The sequence below is a fragment of the Achroia grisella genome, unplaced genomic scaffold (assembly GCF_030625045.1).
Source record: "Achroia grisella isolate CSIRO2021 unplaced genomic scaffold, CSIRO_AGI_Agris_v1 utg900, whole genome shotgun sequence".
In the NCBI taxonomy this organism is placed as follows: Eukaryota; Metazoa; Arthropoda; class Insecta; order Lepidoptera; family Pyralidae; genus Achroia; species Achroia grisella.
The window spans coordinates 5,792,915-5,820,340 of NW_026713059.1; the positions used below are offsets into that span (position 1 = coordinate 5,792,915).

At 32.0% G+C, this 27,426-nt stretch overlaps 1 protein-coding gene across 1 annotated transcript in view; it reads left to right on the forward strand.

Annotated features, from left to right (window-relative positions):
* Positions 1–27,426, forward strand: part of LOC131853184 (semaphorin-2A-like) — a 63,846-nt gene that overhangs the window by 29,055 nt on the left and 7,365 nt on the right. The window contains exons 2-9 of the mRNA XM_059204013.1: positions 20,962–21,049; positions 21,908–21,959; positions 22,693–22,863; positions 23,369–23,639; positions 23,869–24,099; positions 24,546–24,691; positions 24,968–25,083; positions 26,353–26,507. Of these exons, the coding sequence (XP_059059996.1) occupies positions 20,962–21,049; positions 21,908–21,959; positions 22,693–22,863; positions 23,369–23,639; positions 23,869–24,099; positions 24,546–24,691; positions 24,968–25,083; positions 26,353–26,507 (1,230 nt within the window). The remainder of the gene's footprint in view (positions 1–20,961; positions 21,050–21,907; positions 21,960–22,692; positions 22,864–23,368; positions 23,640–23,868; positions 24,100–24,545; positions 24,692–24,967; positions 25,084–26,352; positions 26,508–27,426) is intronic.

Genomic DNA, 27,426 nt, shown 5'->3' on the forward strand with positions numbered 1-27,426 from the left:
TATATTACCATTTTATAGTTCAACTTCACACCACAAGTAACTTATAATGCAAACTAAATATTACTACATAATGTAATTAGGGACTAGTGGTCCCACAGCTAATAATGTACCATGACAGATTTACCTCCATGCGATAACCATTAAAAACCATCTTGGTTAATTCCTATTGAATTCACTACAATAGGCTAGTCGCAGGTTTGAATTGTTGCCTGATGCAATTATTTGTATTCATGAGTATGTTTGTTTCGTTCGAGTGCTTTCTATATATTAACAACTACAATTTACAAATGAAATACATTTAAATATTTCTCAGTAAATGAAAATTAAGAGAGGTGCTTATACACGCTTATTATAGCAGAGCGCAGAGACAGAAGTGTCTCTGCACTCAATAAAACGACTGTATAAAAAGAATACTCATTTTAAATATGAACAAAAGAATATTTAAAACTGCCAGTTATTCTCATTGTAGGTCTAACATTCTATTAGGTTGTTCGGAAAGTAATTTCGTTTTTTCCTGGCAGAGGATTTAATTGTATTTTTTTTGCATCCAGTTCACACTTAAGCCGTATAATTTTTTTATGGTTTGAGAGCTCATATAGCAAGGCTTGTTTTTCACATACCAATTAATTCTACGCAGTAGTTTTTGGTGCCCTTTTAAATATGGAGAGCGATAAGCAGCATTTTCGACATATCTTACTGTTTTACTACAGTAAGGGCAAAAATGCTGTTCAAGCCAGAAATAAATTAACCGATGTGTATAGAGAAGGTGTGTTAACAGTACGCCTGTGTGAGAATTGGTTTGCTAAATTTCGATTCGTCAATTTTGATGTCGAAGATGCACTACGCTCGGGAAGGACGGTTGAAGCTGATAAAGACGGGATAAAGGCAATGGTGGATACGAACCGACGAATAACAATACATGAGATCGGATTGAGGTTAAATTTATCAAATTTAACTGTTTATGATAGAAGTTATCTAGTATCAAAACATACGGTCTACTTAGCTGCTAATTATGCAGGGTTGTTATTACTATATACAATATCTTCTTTAAACATCTAGTAAGATAATATCTCAGTGGACTAATTAAATAGACTTTGTTTTCCACTTTTAAAGACAAAATGTTGCACTTTTCTGAACAATTACATTTTTATTTAATATTTGTCGAAAATAATACGTATATTATTTCACTAAATGTGTCAGCAATCTACTAAATTACTCCAACAGCCCAAACTAAGTTTAGTAGCAGTTATCTACCTATTTATATCTTGAACATCGATACTAACACTATTAAACACAATTATTATAATAGTTATCATAGTTTACTGAATTCATAGAATGTGGTAGAGGTGAATAATGGGATAGTGTTGAAATTATAATAAATATAAGTAAATGTTGGCCTACTTTGTACTTTATTTGGAATACGGCAGATAGTATCTCGAATTTCCTGGTGTATGTAATATATCATTTGAATAATTTCAATGCATGAAATCTTTATTTTTAAAAAGATACACAGTGGAAACGGTAAAAGGACTAAAGATAGCTGTAGTAAGTTTTGTAATCTTGTCCTATTTACATAAATATAAAGGAGTAATTAATAATATTATTTGCCACTATAATATTAAATATATTTCTACAGTATATCAGTGTCCTACTTCCTTCAATCCACGAAAAAATTTTCGTCCATTATTACTCATTTAAAAATATTAAATTTCTCTAATTTCTTTAAAGCATTACCTAAACAACATATATTAAAATAAATGTGGATTATTAATACCTACTATAATTAACACACATACAGCTATGATACGCCGGATACGCGTGTCTTTTTGCTATAGCCGAGTGGCATGCAAATTTAATAGTCTGTGAAAACGTCCGTTTGCGCGGAAAAAAATAAAAATATTTCACACTACTCCTGCAGACAGACTGGTAAGATATTAATTGAAGAGTATTAATATAGTTCCTAAAATGGAGCAACTAGTAAACTTTTTACTTACTAACTTATATGGAACTCGTGTTTTAATCTTATGTATTCATACTTTCGTAGTAAGGACTACCTAAAAAGACATGTTAATGACTACAATTTGCTGCGGTAGTTAGGATTGAATTTTTATAGACAAATATTGTCATAATTACGTAGAATGTTGTACGTATTTTTATTATACATTTGATGTTCTAAGTTTTTATTGTGTTGTAGGAGAGGCAGAGGATTTTCAATAATGACAACGAGTGGTCCCTTTGCTAGTATGATAACTATGAACATGACTATGTATGTAGCCGACCTCCGATAGGTGCCCGTTGGAAAATCATCGTGGTGGTTAAAAACTCTTATAGGATTAAATTATATTATTTTTGATTTAATTGTAATGTACTGGTAACCCATATGATAACTAAAAATTTATCTTGCAATATGCTAATAAATAATAATAAAATAATTGTATAATTCACTTGGTTATGAAATTATATAGTCAGAGGTGTGGGTGTGAATAATTGTTATGTATGTATGTATATTTCTTGTTAACCCGTGGAATTCTCATTATGTTTTATAATAATCTCCATAAAAGGGACTTGTAATGGAAATTATTATAATAAATTGTAATGTCTTATTATTTGTGTTCATATTTCAATAACTTTCTCAAATTTTAATCGACAAAATAACGTTATATAACATGCCACTATTGTGGAAGATAGTCACAGATACTGTGTATCTATAACTACTGTCTCTCGAAGAAATTTTTAGTTTTGTAATCGGTGTATCCTTCACCGAAGAGTCAATTTATGTTATCATATTGTATTTATTTATGATTAGTTATATCATTAGTAATAATTCGTTTTCTATATTTTCTTTAGTTCATTTTTTTTCTCAAACGTATTTTTTTTCTCAAACAAACAACGTATGTACCTAAGTATAAAGCTATATCCTATAAGTGTCTTTATTTTTTGTTAACGAATAGATTTCCTTTACTTTACTATTGTATGTATATTCAAGACAACTACTAATATATACGACCAATTCAATACAAATTTTTTTCTTTTTGAACAGTATAATTAATAGTTGCCTTTAGTCTATATTGATAACTAATAAACTGTATTTATTATGTAGGTTTTGTTAACAGTACTACTATTTACGGTTGAAGTTCAGACAATGCTGTGCAAGTGCGATCGTATTTTGTACGATTGTAGCAATTTGTCCTAGCGTGTGTGGATGCATAAGGGTAGAGTATCCGGTTTCAGTCGCATTTAGAAGTTTCATTGTAATTCTGACTTCTCTATGGACTGCAGTTTTAAGCTGTTTTAAAGCTGCGTACTTTCATACCACACGGGCTACATTTGTGTTTAATAGCGCACAAAGTATATAGATGAAGTGAATTTATTATTCCTAACGTTTTTCCTTGAGGTTGATTTATAGTTTTCATAAAACAGTTGATTTCTAGTCCATACTTACTATTGTCCAATAACAACTCGGTACAGATACATGATACAAACATATCTGTCATTGCATTGTATTACAAAACTCGTGAGCAGTTTATTAGACGTGACCCAACTCGTGAGGGACCGGTCTCGTAAATCTGCCGACCGGAATGGGTTACAGCATCGGCTCCATAAATTGGCCATCCATAGTTTACGATGCACTCTGAAAGGAAACTGGGACCCGCCTTACTCTCAAAACTACCTAACTATAACCTAGCATGCTGAATTTAATGTAAAAATTATCGATTATTTAAATAAAACATTTAAAGACATATTAAATAAATTTTTTCTCTCTCAGGACCAACAAAATATTGTATTTTGTTATCTGTTGTAGTCATGCCCCGAGATATGATTTACGACCCTCATGATGTCTTGGTCCACAGTTTCAGTCTAACGCTCTATTTACTTTAATAGTAAAGTTTAGGCCTAAAATATATATTAATATTGACGTAAAGTATATACTAAAAGTTATAGTGAACTAGTCTGCACTATTCATTACGAATGAATTATGGTTAAATAAAATCACGACGGTATCAAGGAGGTTTAGTTGAGTTTGACTTGTCTGTACATACATCAATGTTAGCAATGTAGTCGCTAGTTCCTACTACTAACAATGTCATTTATTAACATAGAGCCCCAACAAACAGACCAACAACGTCATATTTACATTCATATTAAAATATGTTCTACGGTGCTTGAAATATAAGCCTATTACTTTCTAGTGTTAATTTAAATACACCCAGGAATATCGCATATTTTATAATACGAGACTGGCATACTTAGTAATTGTAAATTGTATATTTTTTGTTACGAATTTATATTTTATGTTAATAGAATAGCAAACAAGGTGATTTTTCGGTTACCACTTACCAACAGGTAGATTATCTGTTGGTAAGTGGTAACCGAAAAATACATGAATAGCACTGCGGATATCATAGTAACTCATGCGTTGCCATTCTTGACGAATAAGATGTAATTTCACTACCTCAAACGAAACACTGTTTACAAATGCAAGCTGTTTATTAGTTAAAATAGGTAGACAGTGGTAGTACTTTTTATTGTATATTGTATTAAATTAACTGATCACGTTATCTGATACTATAAGTACGCATTATTTTTAAGGCGTCTTTTATATTAGCATTGATTTGAGTTTTTAAATTGTTTAGTGATGGCGTTGGCAGAAATGTCTGGCTATAAACCACGTTAGGACCCGGAAACCATTCCGGTGGCCCGATCAAGATTTAATTAAGAACAATAAGAGGGGACGCTCATGCGGAAGAGTAAATGGCAAGAGTGAGATCTATCGTGAATCCCAAACAGGCCGAAATTATTTCCGTGAGGCTGAATCAATCAAAGCAAGGTGCGCCTTGAGGCCTCATTGAAATGCAAGGGATCCATTTATTACTTCGCATTTAATTTGCGAATCCTTTGTTTTCTTTCGAAGAATTGTTAATGAAAACGTCCATTTAACGTCTATTTAGTCAAATTTCTGGGACAAAATGTATTTTTATTAGCATTTACTTCACAGGCCGATTAAATTGAGAGCTTTTTAATTTTTTATTGCGACGTCCAAATTATTTTAAGGGATTCTTGAAAAAAAGTACTGTTTCAGAATATTTAAGAGGAAATATGTATTAGATATACAACTAACATATAAAAATACCCTTATTATATTAGTTATATTATCTAAATATACTCAATTAATTGTAGAAGTAATATATACTCGTAGAAAAGCTATTTTGGACCAGCATAAATTAGTTCAACCTGAAATCAGAATTGGCCAGCATCAGGTTCAACAACGAATACATTGATTTCTCTGACAGTTTTAGCCAATCTCTATTTTAATTGTTATTGTAGTTTCAGAATGATCTTGCTAATTTTATTAATATTGATATAGATTTTTATAGAACAAACTTTAAATTGGGCCTAAATATTTGTGTCTTGTTCTTGGTCTTATGAAACTTTATTAAAATAGTATTTGCAAAATACTATAAATATACTTAAATGAATAAAATGTATTCAGCTAAATATTATTCATATTGCATGTATATAAAATGGTTTTATAGAAGCAGTTGAACTAGATTATATTAACAAAATAAACCAATTTATTTGTATGACGTCTGTTTCTTCGCTCTTTGAATGCAACTGAACTCAATTTAGTAGCGATTCTTTGGCGCCGTTGTAATTCGTCTACAAATTCAGCATTTATAGAGATAATAATGTAGGTATCCTGTTTTTGTTATGTATATTTTTACTTGGTTTCCTAGAAATAAGTTATTTAGAGATATAATAAGGTTAGTTATTTGTTTATGTATGGAATTAAAATGTGAATTAACTTAAATAAATAAAATTAAAAATCATATATTATATTTAGAGTATATCTAAATATAGATAACTCAAAGGTGACTGACATAGTGATCTATCAACGCACAGCCCAAACCACTGGACGGATCGGGCTGATATTTGGCATGCAGGTAGATGTTATGACGTAGACATCTGCTAAGAAAGGATTTTGATAAATTCCACCCCTAAGGGGATAAATTAACGCGGGCGAAGCCGCGGGCAAAAGCTAGTAGTATATATAGCAGTAAATGCAATTTATTCTTTATTCAATAATAATCATACGTAAGACACAACTGTTACTTTACAACAACACAAATTTTTAATATTTGTGATGGATTATTATTCCACAACCAATGTGCACAATAATACTTTAGATTGGTATTTTTATCTAAAACTTGATTGAAAGTCTTATAAAAAGGAGTTCTGGCTTCAATCGTCAGGTTAATAGGAATGATTTCATTACAATCTTTTCTCAATACTGTTTTCTTTGTGTTGATTATTATTATCTTTTGGAGTATAATCAAAACATATTTAATCTGAAGATGATGATTTTTAAACATCACACATTTAATAAACTGCCCTAGATATTTTTTCTCGTTATATAACATTCATAATAACAAACGCAATATAGAGTTCATAGAGATGAAACTAAAATACTTAACTTAGGTACATTTGGCTTGTGAAAGTGTCTACGCAATGTACGGGATACATTCAACATTTACTGTTAGGATTTGTAGAGATATGCGAGTATACGAGGCGGTGGTTTATTTATTTTGAAGGATTAAATGTGGAGTGAGCCCGAATAGTGGAGCCACGGGACGGGATACGCCAGTTGTTTCTACTTAAACTTCACTAAACGGCCAGTTTTGCTGAAAGCCTTCCAAACAAACTCCAACTGCGTTTGGCGCTTCACATTTTGTGGGTTGAAACAATATTTGGTAGGATTACTGAGCAATTCAAATATTATGTATTGATATGTTGTAGTATTTGTTTATATATTGTAACATATTTGAGACAACTTAATTCAATGTAATAAAAATATGGTGTGTTAATCCAACTATAACTGAATTTGTTACAAAAATACCTGTTTAACCCAATTTGTGATATTAATTAGGCACTTTCCGGTTTGGCATTTCAAACTAAATTTGGTTGCTTTTATTGTGATATATATAGTAGCTACTATGATAAGTAAACCCTTTATAACACTAAGTATTTATTTCAAGTAATTTTACTTCTGCGTGGGCAAACCTGTTTGTGTAGCCTCCACGTAGTTCGTTCGTAGTAGTACGAAAATTTGCAGTTTTGCTGTTTATATAATATACCTTGTCCATATTACTATTTCCTTTAATTTTATTTAGAAAAGTATAGTATTAAATATGAATTTACTGAAATTATAAGATCAAAGATCATGTACATTGAAAGAACTCCATAGTAATAAATATCTTTGAAATGCATTCATTCAATACATTAATGCAAAGCACCATTTTACTATCGCATTCTCATTGATTGATGATTTATTTTTATTGCATACATTGGATGAGAGTGCTCATAGTTTATAGGTAGATAGTAGGAATGTACTGGTAGTGTAAACATATCCTGATTAAAAAGGTATGGGATAAAATAAATCAAGTTAATATATACGACTGCAGTATGAGTTGATATGGAGGTGTAATGGTGGCATGTATTCTCATTTAATGTGCACAGACCTTTATGTGTAAAACAATATTATAATTGTTAGTAGATGTATTTATTTGTACGGGCATAGATGAGGTAGAGGTCTTCATATGTGACATTAGAATAACTGTATTGAAAACACGGATCTACCAAAATATATTTATCAGTTGTATTACCCACATTCATAAAAATAAATACGTTACGTGTCAGTAAATAACTAATGTCTATTCTATATCTATTTTTTTGTCATTCTACTATAATTTTTAATATTTCATCACTTGGTACTGCAATTCTATTATATATAGTAATAATTTTATAGAGGTCTTGTAATCATGGTACCTACTGTGTGATTTTTCACAGGTATTTATAGTAGTGCTCACCTAGGTATCGCAATTGGACTTTAATTATTAAATTTTAAGATATTAAACTAGTTTATGTGCGTTTGTGTCTGACGCTCATATACTGGCAGTGTGTGTATCTTTTTAGTAACTTAATGTATTTACTAGGCATTATTATACAGTAATATTGCATTGTGCGCTGCTTTTCTATACAAACTTTACCAGTTCTAAATTTGACACTCCTCTACTCCCGTACTTATTGTGAAAAGCGGTGGAAAGCGTTTGCTTCACGTAGGTATTAATACTATGGTAATTATATAAATGAATAGTTATAAAATAAATAAACGACGGAATACTTAAGTGTTTTGTGGGTGAAATAACTCGTGTAACGTACAGCTTAAAAGCTTTTTGTTGGTTTTTCTCCCCAGTCGTCTTGGTCGTACATCGAATCCGGTGAGATAATGTATCGGATTACAATGAATAATAAACGATCGGTCTTGTCTAGGTCGGAATGGTTAGCATGGCTAATGTAAAGAGCGGTCTCATCTTTTTTTAATGAACTAATAATAACATTTATTATTTCTCTAGTTAATAAAATCATAATAATGGCAAATAAATAATTAAAATATTGAAAATATAATCATTATATCAAAAACATACAATAATTAATTTAGTTATAATGGATCAATGCGAGTGCAATTAAAATAATCAAATAAATAATTATAATCAACAGTTTGAAAATAATAAATAATGTTGTAAAGCTATGTCGCACATATTAATTTACATAGGTACCTATAGTACCTATCTAAATCAATATGTATATGAACTTTAATCATTTGATTTTAATTCATCAAAAGTTGGTTGGTGGACTTTTCACCTGTGATTATTGACACCATTGATAATATTGTGTGATCTTCCATTTTGTCAATGGATACTGGGGCCGCTCTTTGCAGCTTTCATTAAAGATACATTACTCCTTTTATTCTTGTTTAGATAGCAAATTCTCTCACAGTCCTTTGTCTCATTTAGCATTTATTTACGACGCATTCAATTTAAATACCGCTCCTTTCGGGGTCCTATCGCTGCAGAAATTACCCGAGTTGGAGCTGGACTCTGTTTTATTTATTTCACAGTTTTGCTCTTGTTACTGGTGTTACGATTTCGGATTTAGTATTTGTATTCTATTTCTTATTTTTACACCTATGTTAGAGTTGTCCAGATATATAGTATGTAAAAGGTACGTAGATGCTTAAAATGTATTATGTTTGGTAAAAATACTAAAGAGCATCATGCTGTACCATTATTATACCTATGTATTGCATAAATTTTTTACTATATATATATAATATATATAATAACATAAAATTGACCATTATAGATTTATCCCACTTAAATATTTAGCGATATAACGTTTTGTGTATATTTGAATTTTATTTATTATATATTTAATTACTTAATCGTATGGATTGCATTAGTCATTACTTTATTCTTAATAACAATTTTTCATGAAGATTATTTTAATAAAATTTACGGATCATCTTTTAATATGAAAATGCAGCTAGTGAGTAAATACAGAAAACGTACATATGAAAGACAAAAAAAATCTTAGCGAGTTTTAAAAACCGCATAACAAAAGTTCTTTTAACAAGGACTGCATTTGCATTACTTAGGTAATTTCCATATCGTATCATAATATATGCTTCCTTATTACTTTGTAAATTCTGTTACTTGTAATACATTTTTCAGGCAATAAAGAGTTAATAAATTTATAAAATAAATACGAATTTTACGTATAACAATAGTATATATTATGCATTAGACATTAATAATTAAGTGCTGTCTGGGTAAAATTTGTTGGACGATCTTTAAAATAAACGTATATACTGACCATCATAATCAGAAAGGTTATTGCTGTACGATGATCTTATCCTCTACGATCAAATCCTCGATCAAAAAGTAATTACTAAACCTACTCTGCTTTATTATTAAAGGTCTAAGGCCCTCTAAGATCTAAAACAACAGAGAGTTGTAAGCGGATCGCGGGGGAACGCTAAATGCTTGACGTCCTGCGGCGTCAGCCAAGTGTCGGATTTCAAGCGTGCGGCGTCTAGAAGTCAAACGATGCTAAAAGAAGAAATTCATAATTCAAACCAAGATACGATTGTTTACTGAAACTGAACGGCTTTTAATAAATACTTATTTCTGTTCGTTTGCTTCTATTTGGGCTCTAATTAATATTTTTCACTGTTTTTACCGAATATTCTTAAAAACAGTTTACATTTTTGTCGGTTCTTACTAACAACACTAATTGATCATTGTGTATTGTAATACCTATATATTGTATATTATAGCGAATAACTAAGAACCTTACATTATCCTAACTCGCATAATGTATTGTGGGTTCAAAAGTTGTGACGTTTTAATTAAAATTACAACTCGTTTTTGTGTCCGCCCATCGTACGTGTCTCATGCACGTGACATCCATTGTAATAAACTTTGTGCTAGCCGTGCTCACGGCTTACTGTTCACCTACGGCACAAATTTTGTTGAGGCTTTCCGTTTCAGAAGTTCCAAAGTATTTATGAGCAGTACTATACCTGGAATGTGCAAAGGTCACGGGAAAAAGGCAAATACCAGTTTATTGTTTAAAACCCTAGCTTAGTAAGAAATTCGGTTGATTGTATAAACTTAAAAAATATGTTATATAATACATACGCCACATATACACATAACAAAACAATATTGAGATACTTAAGGCACTACTTCCCAACGAGGCGAAAACTATAGTTAACGCTAGAAGCGAGAAATTTTATGTCTCACCATTACGTACTCATAGAACAGTGATATCAATTCACTCTGATTCACTTCATCAACAATATACTTGACTATACTTACTCTGAATATACTTAATAATAGAGTACAATTTAGAGAAGGGTCCTGTATGTAGCCAATAGTATCTTGGAACGTTGCGTGAGTTGACAGTCGAAGGAGATATGGTGCTCGACTGTTCCCTCCTTAGTGGTTCCTTATATGGTATTTTGGGAGAATAGCAAATTTATACCGAAGTCACGTCAACTAAACAATTTTTAGAATTTAGCAAGACATACCCAAGTAAATAAAAAGTTTTATTTTGTACGGAAGCCAAAAGTTCGCAACTGACTTCATTTGTATGTGCGACATTATCTACGTTCGACGTTTTAAGAACTCGAATTCCTGAAATCCACTAATTTTGTAATGTAATTCATAATCTTCATGCTGATTAACCTTAATTATTTTAGGTCTGGTAATTAAATAGATTACAAAAAGTAACAGACTTAAGGTAATAAATAATAATTCTTCTTTAATTTATATTTATAGAATAAGCCTTTATTTGGTTAATTATAGATTATTATTTCAGTTTCACTAAATAAAGGAAAAGGTTTAAAACTGAATATATTATTAAAAAGCGCTTATAAATATAGAGCAGCGGTTACACTACGAATTATTTTTTTACTTATAAATAATTTTAATTAAGTACGACTGTATATTATTCTTGCTATTAGGTACTCATGTCGAGGCATAATGTGTAGTTAATTATACACATTTAAGTAATAGTAACGTGGAGTATAAATAGAAATAGATTAATATGTGTGTAGGTTAAATGTAGACGAGTACAAATGTAGAGTTGTACTTTGAATTACCACTATCTTATAGAGTAAGTACTATTTTCAAATATTGTAGTAAAATTTCATTAACTATAGAGAGACTGAAACATTTTCCCTTTATAATGAACTTCCCTAATACCAGTTAATCTAAATTTAAATTTAAAATGACGAAAACAAGAGTCTATGTTGTCGAGGGCTTGCCCTCGGGAGGGCAGTTCGGCTCCTCCAGAAAAGGAAAGTCACGATCTCATCGTGGGGCCATTCCAACTCCCAACAAAATAAATATATTTTGCTGATTCGAGACGAAATTTGCAAGTCTGCCAAGAATATTCGTACCAAATCGTTTTCCTATAATTGGAGTACATGTGAATTTGTATTCAGTAGCGCATCCACGGCGGATGGAATTTCGTCATTTCGCGGCAACCCTGTCCTACATGATGCGTGCTTATTGAAGTAATTTGCGTTACATCGATGCGTGTTACCAACTTACTACGCGTCACGACGCCGACGCCGGGCGGCCGTCGCTGCGCCGCCGCCCACCGCTCGTTGCGACCGCCGCGCCGGTACATCAATCGGTCCCGTTGTCAACTCTACATGTCACGTTTTTTCAAGTTACAAGAAATTCAAAATCTTTTATATTTAGTAATAATATATAACTTAATGCCATGTCAAAAACATTGTATAGTAGGTGATGTAGACATACTTTACTATATTAAACACATGACAATGGACCACAAATACAATCTCTTAAATTATATTAACAATAATAAATATCATTAACTTGTAACGTTATTAATAAAATAGAAACAAAAAGATATCTATCTAAAATGGAATAAAATACAGTGCTTTGTGGTAGGTTAAAGTTGAGTAAAACGGTTTACCAGTAAAGGTATATCATTTTTACATGTCGTTAAAACCGACATACTAAAACAAAAATAAGTATATCTGTACGTTATTGTATAGTTGTATATGTTCTTATTTAGCACTCATAAGTACTAAAAATAACAATATAAGTACACAAGTACTGCAAATAACTTTTTGTTTTTACAGACCAAAGGTACAGCTGTCAGTAGCACTGAGAACTTTAACAGAACTTTTTTTTAATTAACGGAATTGCTTATAAATTTCCTACATAGAAGTACCAGTCGGTGAGTAAATACATACGTGTTATTTTGTTGGTCCGTTATGCGACGGATAATGTATGCGGAATTATTATTTGTAGAGAGTGCCACGCGACACAGCTCGTAGGCTATCAGCATCACGGTTGGCTGGCCACGTGTGCCATCGCCCGGGCGCCCTGAAGCCCGCATGTTACTCATTTTCCTGTGTTTACCTACTACCAACTTGCCATCTACAATATTAATGACTACAGATCTTAACACTAATGTTTTATTATTGTGCACAATAAGCCATGTTAATGAATATTGTTGTAAATGCGTAAATATGTCTATTTGTTACCTCATGACAAAATGACTAAAACGATCTTACTGAAGTTATATATCATGATATTAAATTACTATCACGAGAATGGTCTAAACTATATTTTATCTTCTAAAATGTACATTAAGTCATAGGTAACTGTGAGTATTAAATAATGTTATTTATTTCGTAACCGTATCAATATCGCGTAATTTTGATTTTGAAAATTGAACCAAATTTCGCGAAGAACCATTCTTCTTATAGAAAATAACAAAGACATACAGTGAAGTACTTTATTAAATTTATCATAAATTATTACAAACATATTTTTAAATATCAAAAACAGCAGCAAAGCAATAATGTACTGTTCACCCTGGATATTACAAAGTCTCATGGGGTGCTACTAATGGAATAAACCTATAATAGATCTTATAAAAGGGTTCTTGTGTTAAAAGTTGTCTTGTAAACCCCGTAGGTCCAAGGTACCTATTTAGTATTGTGATTTTTTTCCCAGATTGATATCTATAATACAATATATACAGTATTATACAGACATTCGTTACAAAAGATAGATGCAAAAACTTGCTGTTACGGTATTTTTCAAATAATTAAATAATTAATAGTCATATCATGAATTTATTTGTTCATCTTTACTAGCACTAAATGAATTTTGTTGATTCCTTTTGAAATCGGCAGGATTTACTTATACTGTGTTAATATTGATACGATTTATATGATACAGTGGATTTAGTGGAACACTTTTCCTACTTTTAAATTTTAATTTTTGTGAATATATAGATAGATTTACGATAAGTAGGGAAATATATTCTACAAAAAACTTTAAAATTTTCGAGCGACTTCAAAGCCTTACATACATGTACAAATGATTTTATAAATTTGAATTTGAAAAAGGTAGCTTATTTTCCATTCCATTTCATTCATTTTATTCTGTTAGAATAATTTAATAAACCAATTCAATAAAACCAACCAATTCAATAAAACCAATTTAATTTTAATAATTCCATGTAGTGTTGCGATCTTCAACTGCCCCAATATATTATTTTTCTATATTTTAATACGCAAACGTTCAAGAAGTTCTTCAGTACCTATACATATCTACATAATTGCGAGAATTTTGAGAAACTTTTTACATAAGATTTTAGAAAATTTTTTTACTTAGGTAATATTATTTGTATGTTCATTAACTACAAAAAAATGTGTTTATTTTCTTTTAAAAACTTTAAACTTTTTTTTAAGAATTTATGTAAGAAATACACCTTGTGTTTCTTTTATTACCACTTTCAATAACCTTGACCCATTAAAAATTTGTTTTTTTATCTGTTCTGGGTATAACCCATTTATTCGTTATTTGATTTTAAACTAGAGACCGAAGAGTGATACAATCGGAACCTCTTACTTTCTTTTATTTATTTTTATGTAGAACTCATTATAAGCATGTTTATATTATTTGTCGTTGATACACGCTCTTTAGGTAATTCTTTTGTAAAATACTGCCGCACAATTTGTTCAAATTTTTGTATATCTTATAATTTAAATTTATGAGAGTGCAGCACGAAGCTGGGTGACAGAAAGCCCAGAGCTCATTTCACGGTGGCCGCACTCATATTTTACACTATCTAAAATATCCATACTATGCATCCTAGTAAAACATGATATGGTGTCCTATATCGTCTTTATTACTTGGTAGTAGAAGTCACTTTTGTGTGTAAGCGACTTCACAAATTTTATTACGTTATGAAGTAGTTTTCTAAAATATATGCTTGTATCCGAGCTAGGACAAAGAAATTCGTTATTCAAAGTAGTGTACGTTACCTCTTCTGAATAACTACCTGATTTCCGCTGGTTTTCCTTAGTCGAACCGTTGTTACAAGTTACCGTGGGAATTTTGGAAAGCCTGTCACACGCGTCGAACCGTTGTTACAAGTTACCGTGGGAATTTTGGAAAGCCTGTCACACGCGTACTTGTAAAAAATGGTGCAGAAAATTTCATATTTCCAAACTTAATATTTCACTTATCAGTCAGCCAATATATATATTTTGTATAAAAAAAACTGTAAACTGAAAAATATATTGTTGGGGTGCTATTTTCCTGGCTATAAATAGAGTAATCGGATTTGGTCGGGTCGTACTTGCTTAGAGCAAATATAACAGAACCATTCTATATGGAGTGCCTTTCGACATAACGGTGGATTTAAAGCCTTGAAAATCGTGCATTGGGGGCCACGCTATATTAGAGAGTGCACTAAACCGCCTTATCTCCCCTACTTGCTTAGATAGATAGCTTCGTCTTCCGTAGAATGCATCTTTAAGGAGTTCACAGATAACATTTTATGTTCAATATAATGTTGGTCGGATCAAATGAGGAGGGTTCTTAAGAGCTCAAACATCGGCATAGAATACAAAATAGTTTAAGATTAACCGCTTTACAGTTAATAGAATTTATGCGAGTATAACGTAGTAGTATGATTATTTATTAGATTATATCGCCGTATAGGAAAAATATTAATCTTGTAGCGTATTGTGAAATTGTAGAATACTGTACAGTATTGTAGCGTACAATTTCAAAGTTATTGTCATACATACGACGAGGTTGCATATGTACGAGTATATACCTATACTTATAAACATATGCAATTGTATTGTTCAGTTATTGTTCAGTTGCAGTTTTTAATCCTATTGTTCCAAAGCAATACGTTTGTTTGACCGAGATTAAAAGAGGCGCAGTTATTTCACGTGTGTTGCCAAGTGGGCAGGAGTGCAGGGGTCGTAGGTCGTGGGTCACGGGCCGCGGCACTATCGGTGTCGAATCCGTCAGCACCTCGCCATTGCTGGTCCACTCTGCGCTCACTGACCTACATCGGCTTTGGCACCGTTCACAATCACCGCTTCAACTTAATTGTCCCGACACTTCGTGCTCTCCTAACGATTGTGCCGCAATCGGCCGATTTAAGGGGGCGTTCCGAACTGCGGCTACGGTCTGCATATAACGGGTGCGCTCTGCGCAGATAATGTCTACCAACACTGGGTCAGACGCCATCCGCAGTGAAGATGACGTTATGCAAATTCTGTCTTTGTTGTAATACAGGCGCTGGTAAGTAAAGCACTCCGCGTTCTATTTTAGTACAAAATGAATTAACAATGGATTTTACGTTGCATCCTTGTAGTGTCAATAGAATAATGTAAAAATACGACACATTGTCTGGGTGCCGTGTTACAGATATATACATATAATGAGCAAGGGGGATTACAATTTGCCTTTGTGACGGCGTCGTCCAATTACATTAATCTGGCGTAGTCGTGCCGCCGCGGCGCCGCCGCAAGCAACTTGATTAAAAATTCTATTAGTTGAAAAGCACAGACATCTTCTTAATAGATAAAGTGCAGTTTGCTAGTGCTGGTGACTTACGTTAACCATTTTTAAAATCATGGTCCTATTACTTTTAGTGCACCAAGTTACTGCAGAAACATATTTTTATGTTAGAATAATTCGCGCTACGATGTTTCATACATTTTTTATACCATTAACAATGAGAATTACTAGTTAGGTCTGTTTGTAGTGTTTCTGTATCTTTCTTTCTCATGGTTAAGCGTATCAGCGTAAACATTTCAAAGCAAATTTGATGATTACAGATTAATCACTCTATTATATTGAATATACTAGATTTTCTTGCTAATGGATATTAGAACAGGAATATTGCTTTCACGGTACCTGTCTTTTGCACACCAGAACCATATAATTGTATCACATTTTCAGTCTACCACCTTTCTACAAAACTCAACCATCTGAAAACTAGTTAGGGCTTAGTATAATGTCATTAATTGAATATAACGGCGCATCGTCACCTTGATGTCTTAATCGTTACAGTCTGAAATCTGTATAAAAACAATATTGGCGCGCGGCGTACCGTAATGAACGCCCCGAGCGTCGAACGTTGTCGACGCCTAGAACCGGGAAGATGTCTCCGAAACTCGTCTGTTACAATTAAATTGTATCTAATCTTATACAACCTAAAATGGTAGGGAATATTATTACTATGAATATAATATACAAACTGTATTCTGTGTTTTTCGTTAAGATTTTAAGTGAATGTAATTTTATAGTATTTTCCTTAAATATTAGCCTCATTATTCATTTTTATTGACTATAATAATAAAAAAAAATATTTTTCATACTAGTAATAACATACAATAAGCACAAGATAGTGTGTGAAACAGTTCCAACGAGCAATGCACAGACCAACAACAAGACCTTTCAATTGAGGCTATGTCATACTTCAAAGTAAACGAGTATGACAATGTTCGTTTATTTTATATCTTCCATCCACTTTAAACGAAAACGGCCTCTTTCTATAAATTGTGGTAAAACGTTTACTGGGGAATTGTTCTTAATAAGTACACAGTGGAGTCTCTGTAAGTCGCCGACGTTTGTCTAAGCTCTTTGTCAATAGGCAAACATTGTTTGAACAGTGGTTCAATGGTGTCTGATCACTTTTAGTTTTCGACTCCTAGTTAAGTGCTTACCTATAGTAAAACGTACCAGTAACTCTAACCTAGTGACAAAATCACATTTTGACAAACAAATTTATATTTTTATATTATTCTTTGTTTTCGATACAAAGATCAATTTTATATTATTTCTGTTCGCCTATGTATGGGTAGGGATTATTAATAGTTTTCCCAAATTGAATATACCATATAAATCTTGGACCAAATAATCCAAGAAATATTCAAGTATTTAAATTATTTCTTAGATTTTTTAGCCTATTGGCCAATCTCAGTATATTGTGAAATAATAATAATAATAATAATAATAATGTATGTAGTATGTTGCCATCTCCTCTCCTTAAGAGGGGAGATGAGAATTTTTGGGAAAAAAAAAATAATAATCTCAGGACAATTCACACAGCGCCATCTATACCCAAGTTAAGCTAACTAACGCTTGTGTTTTGGGTACTAGACAACTGATACAAATACATAGATATTTTTTTTTCGTAAATACATACATATTATACATAGAAAACACCCAGACCGATACAAACAATCATCGAATGCAAAGAATAACCGCGACCATAGAATAGAAGGCTAATAACGAAATACAGAATAACATTAGAATAGAATAGAATATAGTATGTATGTATGTTGTATAGGACTGTATTCTATAGGAGACGAAAGAACAAAAATGACATGATATCCATTAAACAAAAAATAATTAAAAAAAGAACCACGAAAATAATGTAAACATATAAATTTAATTAACAACATCAGGAATTAATAATTAAAATATTACACATATATCTACAATATTTACTAGATAAAGCACTGATTATTCATATTAATAAGATATTGTTAATTGGAAAGGAAAGCCTCTAAAATCAACACGAAACAAAATATTTATATAAATAACAAAGAGAAAGCAGAACCTCGGCTACTGGTGTATCAGTAGTTTAGAAATAAAACGACTAAAACTGGTTTAATACAGCTGGGGATTGTGTACACAGTATGTATCGGCGTTAACACTTGTATTGTCTTATTGGAATGCACGGGCATTCCTGGCTAGATCTGTCAAATGCCTCCATTACCGCATTGATTGGATACGTATTCAACTTAACCACATTTCGATAAAATACTATTCACTAAATCTCGATGGCATTATATGAATTGTTCTGTGTTAGTATTATCATTACTTTTTATTACTCATTAGGTCTACAAAACTGGATGTCTTACAAAGAATATAATTTTACACAGATGAAATAAATCCTAATAGATATGGACTGGTATATTGTTTAATTTTTACAGACATAAAATGAAACTATATAGTAATAATTCGGATTAAATCTTTCTTGTACATATTTTAAATATAATATTACTGACTGTTGCACTGAAATATGTGGCCGACATTATTGTAATTCTCACACATCCCATAACTCTATACTTGAGAAGATTAAAAGATTTTTCGGTGGGCAGTCTGCTGGATGTTCGTCGAACTACTATAACATTAAATATATAAATATATACCAAAACGTATTATAACACAGGATCAGTTAGAAAAAATCAACATGACCATAACCTTAAATCGTGTATTAGTACTACAAAAAATGTTTCGAATTTGGCCGAATGTGTGCTGAAATTTGGTATCGGTGGTAAAGCCTACTTTCGGCCAGACATTAATACTTTGTATATTTCCAGGCAAACAATCGACTTCGACAGTTTACTTGTTGCGGCATTTAACCGGCCGATACTATCTGCATAATGCGGTCGTCAGTGTTGGCGTGGTGCGATGCTTTTGCCTCGTTATAACCGATTTACATTTTAACCGCCCTCGCCCGTAAAGTCTATTTTGTATAAATTAATTTACAACCCAATTTCGCATTACCGACTTAAGAGCATGTGTTGAAACAATTAATAAATCATGACATTATTAATTAGAGTGCGTGATTCGCGCACCCACTCAGCGATCGTATAAATCGCTGTACACAGTTCGTTAGATATTCAAACAATGACTTCATTAGCGCTGTAATCGCTGCGGTATTCAACTACAGCTGTGGACTTTATAGTAAATTAATACCAAAATAGATAGCTAGCGATGTCCATATGTGGTCACATGTCAGTATCATCCCAATTAAATAATGTTGTACGCCCAAACATTTACAGAACTAAGCTTTTTATCGTCATACCTTTAGCCTTCTACTGGTTTTTATTACTTAATCAACACTTGTATTACTTTTGTACGAAAAAATTAAACTGACGTATTAAAAGAGTTAGTGTAATTTCAATAGTCGATCTAAAACCCACTTTAAGAAATTGCGTTTACTTTATAGGTCAAGTATACAGCTTTTGATCAGGCAATCCGTCAGCTGGTTAATATTTCAGCTGTATAAACAAAATTATCTTTTGTTATAATGAAATATTGGTGTTAATATACCATTTCATGTGATGATATCAATTGCCACTACATTCATTCTAATTAGAATAATCCAAGTATGATTAACTAACGATACGACCATTAAAATTTAATATAATAAAGTAATAGTTGTTGTCACGGGGGAGATAATGTAGGCGCTAGCTGTCACGAGGGGTCGCGTGCGCGTTTTCCGCTCAACGCTCGCTGTTCGAGCGTTCATCGTCACCGGTGTTACTAGATGATTGTTTTACTTTCTTCACAATTTTTAATAAAAACTTCCTTAATTTAGTTACTAGTAATGACCAATTCACATTTAATAAATCTTACTAATGTTTTTCATGTTTTTATTTTTTCTATCAAGGCAAAAATGTCGTATATTTTCTGGTACTGCACCTCGTATGCAAGTGTACAAAAAAGGAATACTTAAAAGGAACAGGAGTACCTTTTTAGTACACCTGCATCGCTCTGTCTATTATAACTACTCAGAAGTCCATTCAGAAGTCACAAACCCTCACTTCGCCTTACATAATTTATTTCTCTATCATATATTCAAACATTTTCCCCCACCAAATTAATTCCATCACCATAACATTCTATGTAAGGGAAAAAACTTCTATCTAACATCACTGGTCGTGCTCTAGCGTACTGCGTGTTTGCAAACCACCAAACCACCTGCAAATAGTCATAGTAAAACGTTATAAATATAATTACGCTGTGTTTAATTAAAACCACATTTAGTGGCAAATATTATCAAAATTAATTGATTTAAATTGCTTTCAATTTCCTTTTAATTAAAAAAAGACATTAACAAAATGACAAGAATACTATAAATAGATAGTAATAGAGTTTTCTACTTAAAGAATAGGTACATACGTTGTGTCACTTTCTAAAATTCTTATTTTCATTCTTGTTATAATTTAATATTGTTACCAAAAATTATTATAAAAATTTTATCACGGCCTTTTAATCTCACATAAAACAGACACTGCATACCAATTTATTACAAATACTATAGTTTGTGAAGATGAAAAGATGAATGGGTCTTTGTTACTTGCGTCACTGAAAAATACACTGTAAATAAGGCCATAGCACTAGAACAATAAATACTACAAGTATATGTTTCAATAACTAAATGTATTTTTTTTTGTTACAGATCATATACGGGAATTCTCTTGTGGTAGTCTCTTCTACAGAACTCTCTACTTAAATGAAGAGGGGAACACCTTATACGTTGGTGCTATGTAAGTGTTATTTATAGTTTTATAATTTAAACCATACGTTCGTATAAAGAAAACTCGTTGTATGTGACAATAAAGCAATAATTCTTAATTCAACCGGGCCATGGAATCGTGTGCAGTGAAATATCTCACAAAGTCGTAACCACTCAACACAGTGGGTAATACGAGAATGTCAATAAATCCTTTGTGCAGTGAAATGCTATAAACGCCGCTAACTCTGGGACGTAATAAATAAATGAAAGCTCAATTTGCTTTGTCTCATTTACATCGTAAACGGAAGATAATAAAGTATATTTTGTTTTTAAATGTAGATTGCATTGCATAGTCAATTAAAATGAATTGATATTTTAAAAAGTGACCTGGGCATACACTAGTGAATTTATTACACATTCTCATCAAAATAATTTTTTTTTAAAAAATGCGTAAAAAACATAAATGTTAAAAGTCAATAATGTAACTAAAAAATTAAAAAAACAAGTCAGTAATTTGTGTAATAACTATAAAAAAGGAAAACAAAAGAGAGATTCTATAGGCTTTTTACTGTAATGGTACAGAACGTCGGTAAAAAGTAGACAACTAAGAAATATTTTAGTGACTAGGATAATACGACCCATCGGGCTATTCTGCTTAATTTATACAGCTCGTTGAACACCAACTTGAAGCAAATAAAATAAATACAACGGTCGCATTCTGTGCATATGCTCCTCTGGCCACAGAAAGTGGTATTCATTTCATTCCGCTGCGGATTGTCTAGTTACTCTGCAACACTTTTTTTACTTCCAACGATTTAAATATAGCCTTTAGCTTTTTCTCGACTTCAATAAATTTATTTACTATAAGCTGTTTTATATTTTGTTACAGGGATCGAGTGTTCAAATTAAATATGACAGATATAAGTCAGTCTCATTGTGAGGTACGTTTTTTAAACATAATATTAAATTGTATTGTGCTGACATATGATTGCTACTATATACTTTTTATTAAAAGAAAAGAAATTATTAATCTATCCAGTATAGAATATAAAAGTGTCCACTAACTTTTTACAAAGAAAGTAAAATTTTGAAGCAAAGAAAACATTCTGCTAATGTTCTTTAGAAAGGAAGGTTTTACAAAGCCATTTATTCTTACTACACTGGATGTTTAATGCATCTTTCCTTCACATAAGGTTTCGTAGTTTCCTACGCCAAGTGTCATGAGCTTTTTGAAAGGCAAAACTATGTAAGCGTTGCATTTTATACTCGCAAATTTCACTGTTGTTTCAGTAATTTTATTTTACATATTCTAGTACCTACCTGTGTTTTCTGTACATAACACGATTTCATACTATATTTCTAATATCTATACCTCCTTCAATTATTTAGCTAAGGCTAACATATCGGGACTAATATTTTGGGTCAGGTCGTCTATAGGTATGGATAAGGTATGTTTTTGGCTACAAGACCGCCATTTGTGATGGACTTTTTTATCATACTGTTTTTCTATTTGTTATCTGCAATTATTATTATTCAGCTAATTAAGACAAAAGACAATAGATTATATCTAATTACGTACGCATATCTATGGTGTGAAGTGGTCAGGAGTAGTTGCTTACCTAAAATAGTCTTATAGGTAGTACAAGGGATACTAAATGTTCTTTTCACTTACAGAGAGACGCTCTATTACTAGAAGCTAGTAATGTCGCACAGTGTGTAAGCAAGGGCAAGTCGGAGCCATTTGAATGTCGGAATCACATCAGAGTGTTGCAGCCGCTAGGTGACGGCGAGAGGCTCTATGTATGTGGCACTAATGCCCACAATCCAAAAGACTGGGTAGTTTATGTGAGTATCGTTTAGAGTAAATATGCTATTTAATTAGTTGAAGCCTATTGTACATTCCTAACTATATTTTTACGAAGGTTAAGATCCTATATTTTTAGGACCCATAATCCCTATTAATTTTGTCTTATAAAAACAGTTATCTATAAACATTGTTTACCAAAACACTATTTTAATATCAATAATATACTCGTATTAGAATTATTTACTGACTATTACGCATCTCTTAAACGTTCTTTCAAAGCCACAACAGTACTGTTCAGTGCGCTGTTTGTATTTTGAATTTAGAATCGCATTAGAACTTCTTTTCTTATATGGCCTTCACCTCGAAACATTGTGTAAACTATGTTCGAAATTTGAAACTCGTAATTGTATTGATTGTATGCATTTTGATCATAATATATACTTAAATTTTCAAATTTCGAAATGACATTTGTAAATTCAATATTCTTTTTATTATATATATGATGATAAACATCGTGTTTGTAAATATCCTTTACTTCAACAGTTGAATTTGACACATTTACCCCGACATGAGTACGTGCCGGGCGTAGGTCACGGTGTTGCAAAATGCCCCTACGACCCGGCGGACAACAGTACAGCTGTGTGGGTCACGCGGGGCAACCCTGGTGGGCTCCCCGCTCTATATGCCGGAACCAATGCTGAGTTCACTAAAGCGGATCCAGTAATATTTAGAAACGACCTTTTCGATTTTCGAACGGGCCAGAAGAAATTTAACTTTAAAAGGACTCTAAAATATGATTCCAAATGGTTAGACAGTGAGTATTTCAAATGTTTTTAATAAATAATTAGTAAAAGTTTCATTTTCATAATTACTTTAAAAGTTTAATATCGCTAGAAACGATAGAATAAATAATAGATAGTAGTTTTAACGAAGACATCTTGTAACACATTATATAAAAATATTCCATTTACTAGTCGGTAGATTGAGAATATAAATCGTATTTTCATAGTACAAACAGAATTGATTTCACTTAATCTTTACAGAAACCAACTTTGTCGGAGCGTTTGACGTTGGAGAGTACGTTTTATTTTTCTTCCGTGAAACGGCAGTGGAGTTTATGAATTGCGGCAAGGCGGTTTATTCCCGAGTCGCGAGAGTATGCAAGCACGATACAGGAGGGAAGCATATACTGAGCCAGAACTGGGCTACTTATTTGAAAGCTAGACTAAACTGTAGTATACCTGGCGAGTTTCCTTTTTATTTTGACGAAATCCGTGAGTACTTTGTCAATATTTTTTTCTTAATCTATTATCCCTGCAAAAATTCTCATTTATAAAATATTATTACTATTAAATAAGACATCCATTTAAGATGAAATGAAACACAAAATTGTTACAGGATTACTGTATAAATTTTTCCAAGAATAATTTTCATAGAACAATTTTTCTTTTACTCGATTTTCCGTTAAGACGTCGTTAATCTCTGAAGTTTCTTATAATCTTGTTTAAAGTACTTATAGTGAGTAATCTATAGCTATGACTTCACGTTATGATTTTTATAGAGTAAATAGAAAGCAGTATAGAAGTAATTTTTTGTTGTAATTACATATTGAGTTTTGTGTCCTGAAATTTATTGCCTGACAATTATAGTAGATTGTATAATTTACAAAAATATATATATTTTTTTAATTGAATGATGTAAATTGTTTGGTACCTACTAGAGAGTGTGTATCAAATGCCGGGAGATCCGAGTCGGTTTTATGCGGCATTCACGACGGGCGCCAGCGACGGTCTTGTTGGTTCAGCAATATGTACCTACACAATGGATGACATACAGGAAACTTTTAGTGGCAGATTCAAGGAACAGGTTAGAATTATTGGCATTCTATCCATCTATTTTATATAGAATTATCATATTTATTGGTTTGTTATCCATTACATGTTTTTGTCATTTTTTAGCCACGCGCTTGTTATTAACTTGTTTATACTTATTAATCATCAACTTATATGGCAATTAATAAAAAAAAAATATTTTATTTTATATTAGCTACATATACTATTTTACAGAGTTTAATCCATTTTTGAAATACGTTTTCCATTAGTTTAGATATATTTGTGTATTGTACATATGTAATTTGCGCAGGCGACCTCTAATTCAGCGTGGCTTCCGGTGCTGCGGGCCCGCGTTCCCGAACCACGTCCTGGTACTTGTGTCAATAACACAGAAGCACTGCCCGACAACGTACTCAATTTTATCAGGTAACTGTGACTCCACGGGTCAGTCCTATCTCTAGTTTCTATGGGAATTTTAAAAATGTTTTCCGAGTGCCTAGTATTCAATAAATCTGGTTGTTAGGAATGGTCTTTAATGATAGAGATAATATTTTGTATACTTGTATTTACTGTACCCACATATAAAGGTCAACATTCGCATCAAATTTCTACATAATTATATGAAACATATACGAGTATTTATTTAGACAAATAGGGTAAATAGTTTAAACTTCATTAACATATTACATTTACCCAACGTTCATTTTCCACGAACTTACCGAGATAACTCATATTACGAGTTCTATATTTTCATATTTGGGTCACTAGGTAGGTACACTTTAATATATGAATAAGAAAGATGATGTAAAGTTAAAAATTGTTTATAGTTGAAGCTGAAGAAATATACAAAAGTTGGAGGAAACTATTCAAATGAGTTACTGTTTTTATTTTATTAACAATTTGATACTTATACCGGTATTATTCCGTAATATGTACATATAATTTCATATCGTATACTAATCGGTATGAAGTAATCATCCGTTAAGAAGCTAGAGGCCCGTGACAGACATACAAACATCATTCACACAACATCAGAGTTCAACGGATACGTAAGACAAACATTACCTACCCGATTTGAGTATTAGATAAGTAAACGTTATTATTTGTTTAAAAAATATTTCGAAACACGACATTGATGTACCTATAGAAATCGAGGTACGGATTAAAAGGGAAGTTAAATCTAAATTGTTTTCCGTATTTTTGTACGCCATTCACGTTCAAATGGACATAAAGCTTTTTTGTTTGCATTTGACGCTATTAACCCCGGTTAAGTTCCACGGGACATTAAGTGCGAGGTTGAAGTTGGACGTATTATGTCAGTGCTTCAAATCCAATGATGCGCGGACGGTCCCATTGTTACGCTGGATATGAAGTGCTATCCACTTAGGTAATGCTTATATCTCATGTTTAATGCTGAACTAGATTTGAGAGTACCGCTCTTATTAGTTTATGATACAATACGTAACTAATTAATACCTTCAAGGTCATATCCTAATGAATTCGGACACCTCTTGTGTGCTATTGGAATAAAAAGTATAAATATGTGTTAGTCTAAGCAATAATATTTGTCTACCTCAAATTTCACTCCAATCCAATTTGGTTATTTTTGCACGGAAGTATAATAACTAATACATAAGCACACCTATCTATCCTCATTTTGAATAGGAAAGGTTGTAAATATCTATTTATTATCAGGTCACATCCACTCATGGACTCGGCAGTACGGCAGGAAGGAGATGCGCCTGCGTTTTATAAGAGGGACTTGGTACTTACGACGCTGGTCGTTGATCAACAATTCGTCGACATGCTGAGGGATGATATCACGTACACTATATTCTATGCTGGCACTAGTAAGTCTGTACAATACTATAACTAATACTAGACAATAAATAAATAAATTTAAAACAATTTTAGTCTTTATGAAGTTTGGATTCGAACACTAAATTCTAAATTAACAATTGCTCTATTCCTCCATTCAATTGCTCTCCCTGGCTGTAATTATACTCAATCTACACGGTTTAGATTATTCTTACCACAATATACTAGTTTTCCTTATCGCACACAATGAGCTTTTTAATATTTCTGAAGAATTGTTATGATCATTAGATCATTAATTGATAAAGATTGTAATTTATTGTCAGACTACTCTAATGGATATAAATCTTATGATTTTATACTCTGTAAAAGTCATTTATTCATAATTAAAGAGACACGCTCTTGTCGATGGAGCTCTTGCCACTTTCTACGATTTTCATCATCGTCTTTAAATTTTGATACAACACGACTAAAAAATCAAATAAATTTATTTGCCTACGCATATTTCGAATAGTTTCTGTGAAGTGTTGCTTAAATTTATAGCATTTACAAGGGTTGTATTAAGTAATGTTTGAGATCAAAATCAATCTAATGTTTATTATATAATTAATTATATGTCAGTCATTATGACTGATATATAATTAATTTCTCGAATACTGTGAACCTTTGTAAATTACATATGTGACTTGTATGACTGTCAGCCACACCATGCTAACTGCGTCGAATATTACTATATGTTCATATTATACAAATAGATTTTTTCCACACCTCTCATGAGGTCGATGTACAGATCTCGACGATATATTGTTAAATTTACCCATTTTTACATTGGCAAATAAAGTATTATTATTATTATTTATTTTATATTCTCCAAATTATCGGTATTATAAGTTAGAGTTACGCGTCAAACTGTACTTGGTCAGTTTGACGCGTAACGCGTAACGCGTAATTCTA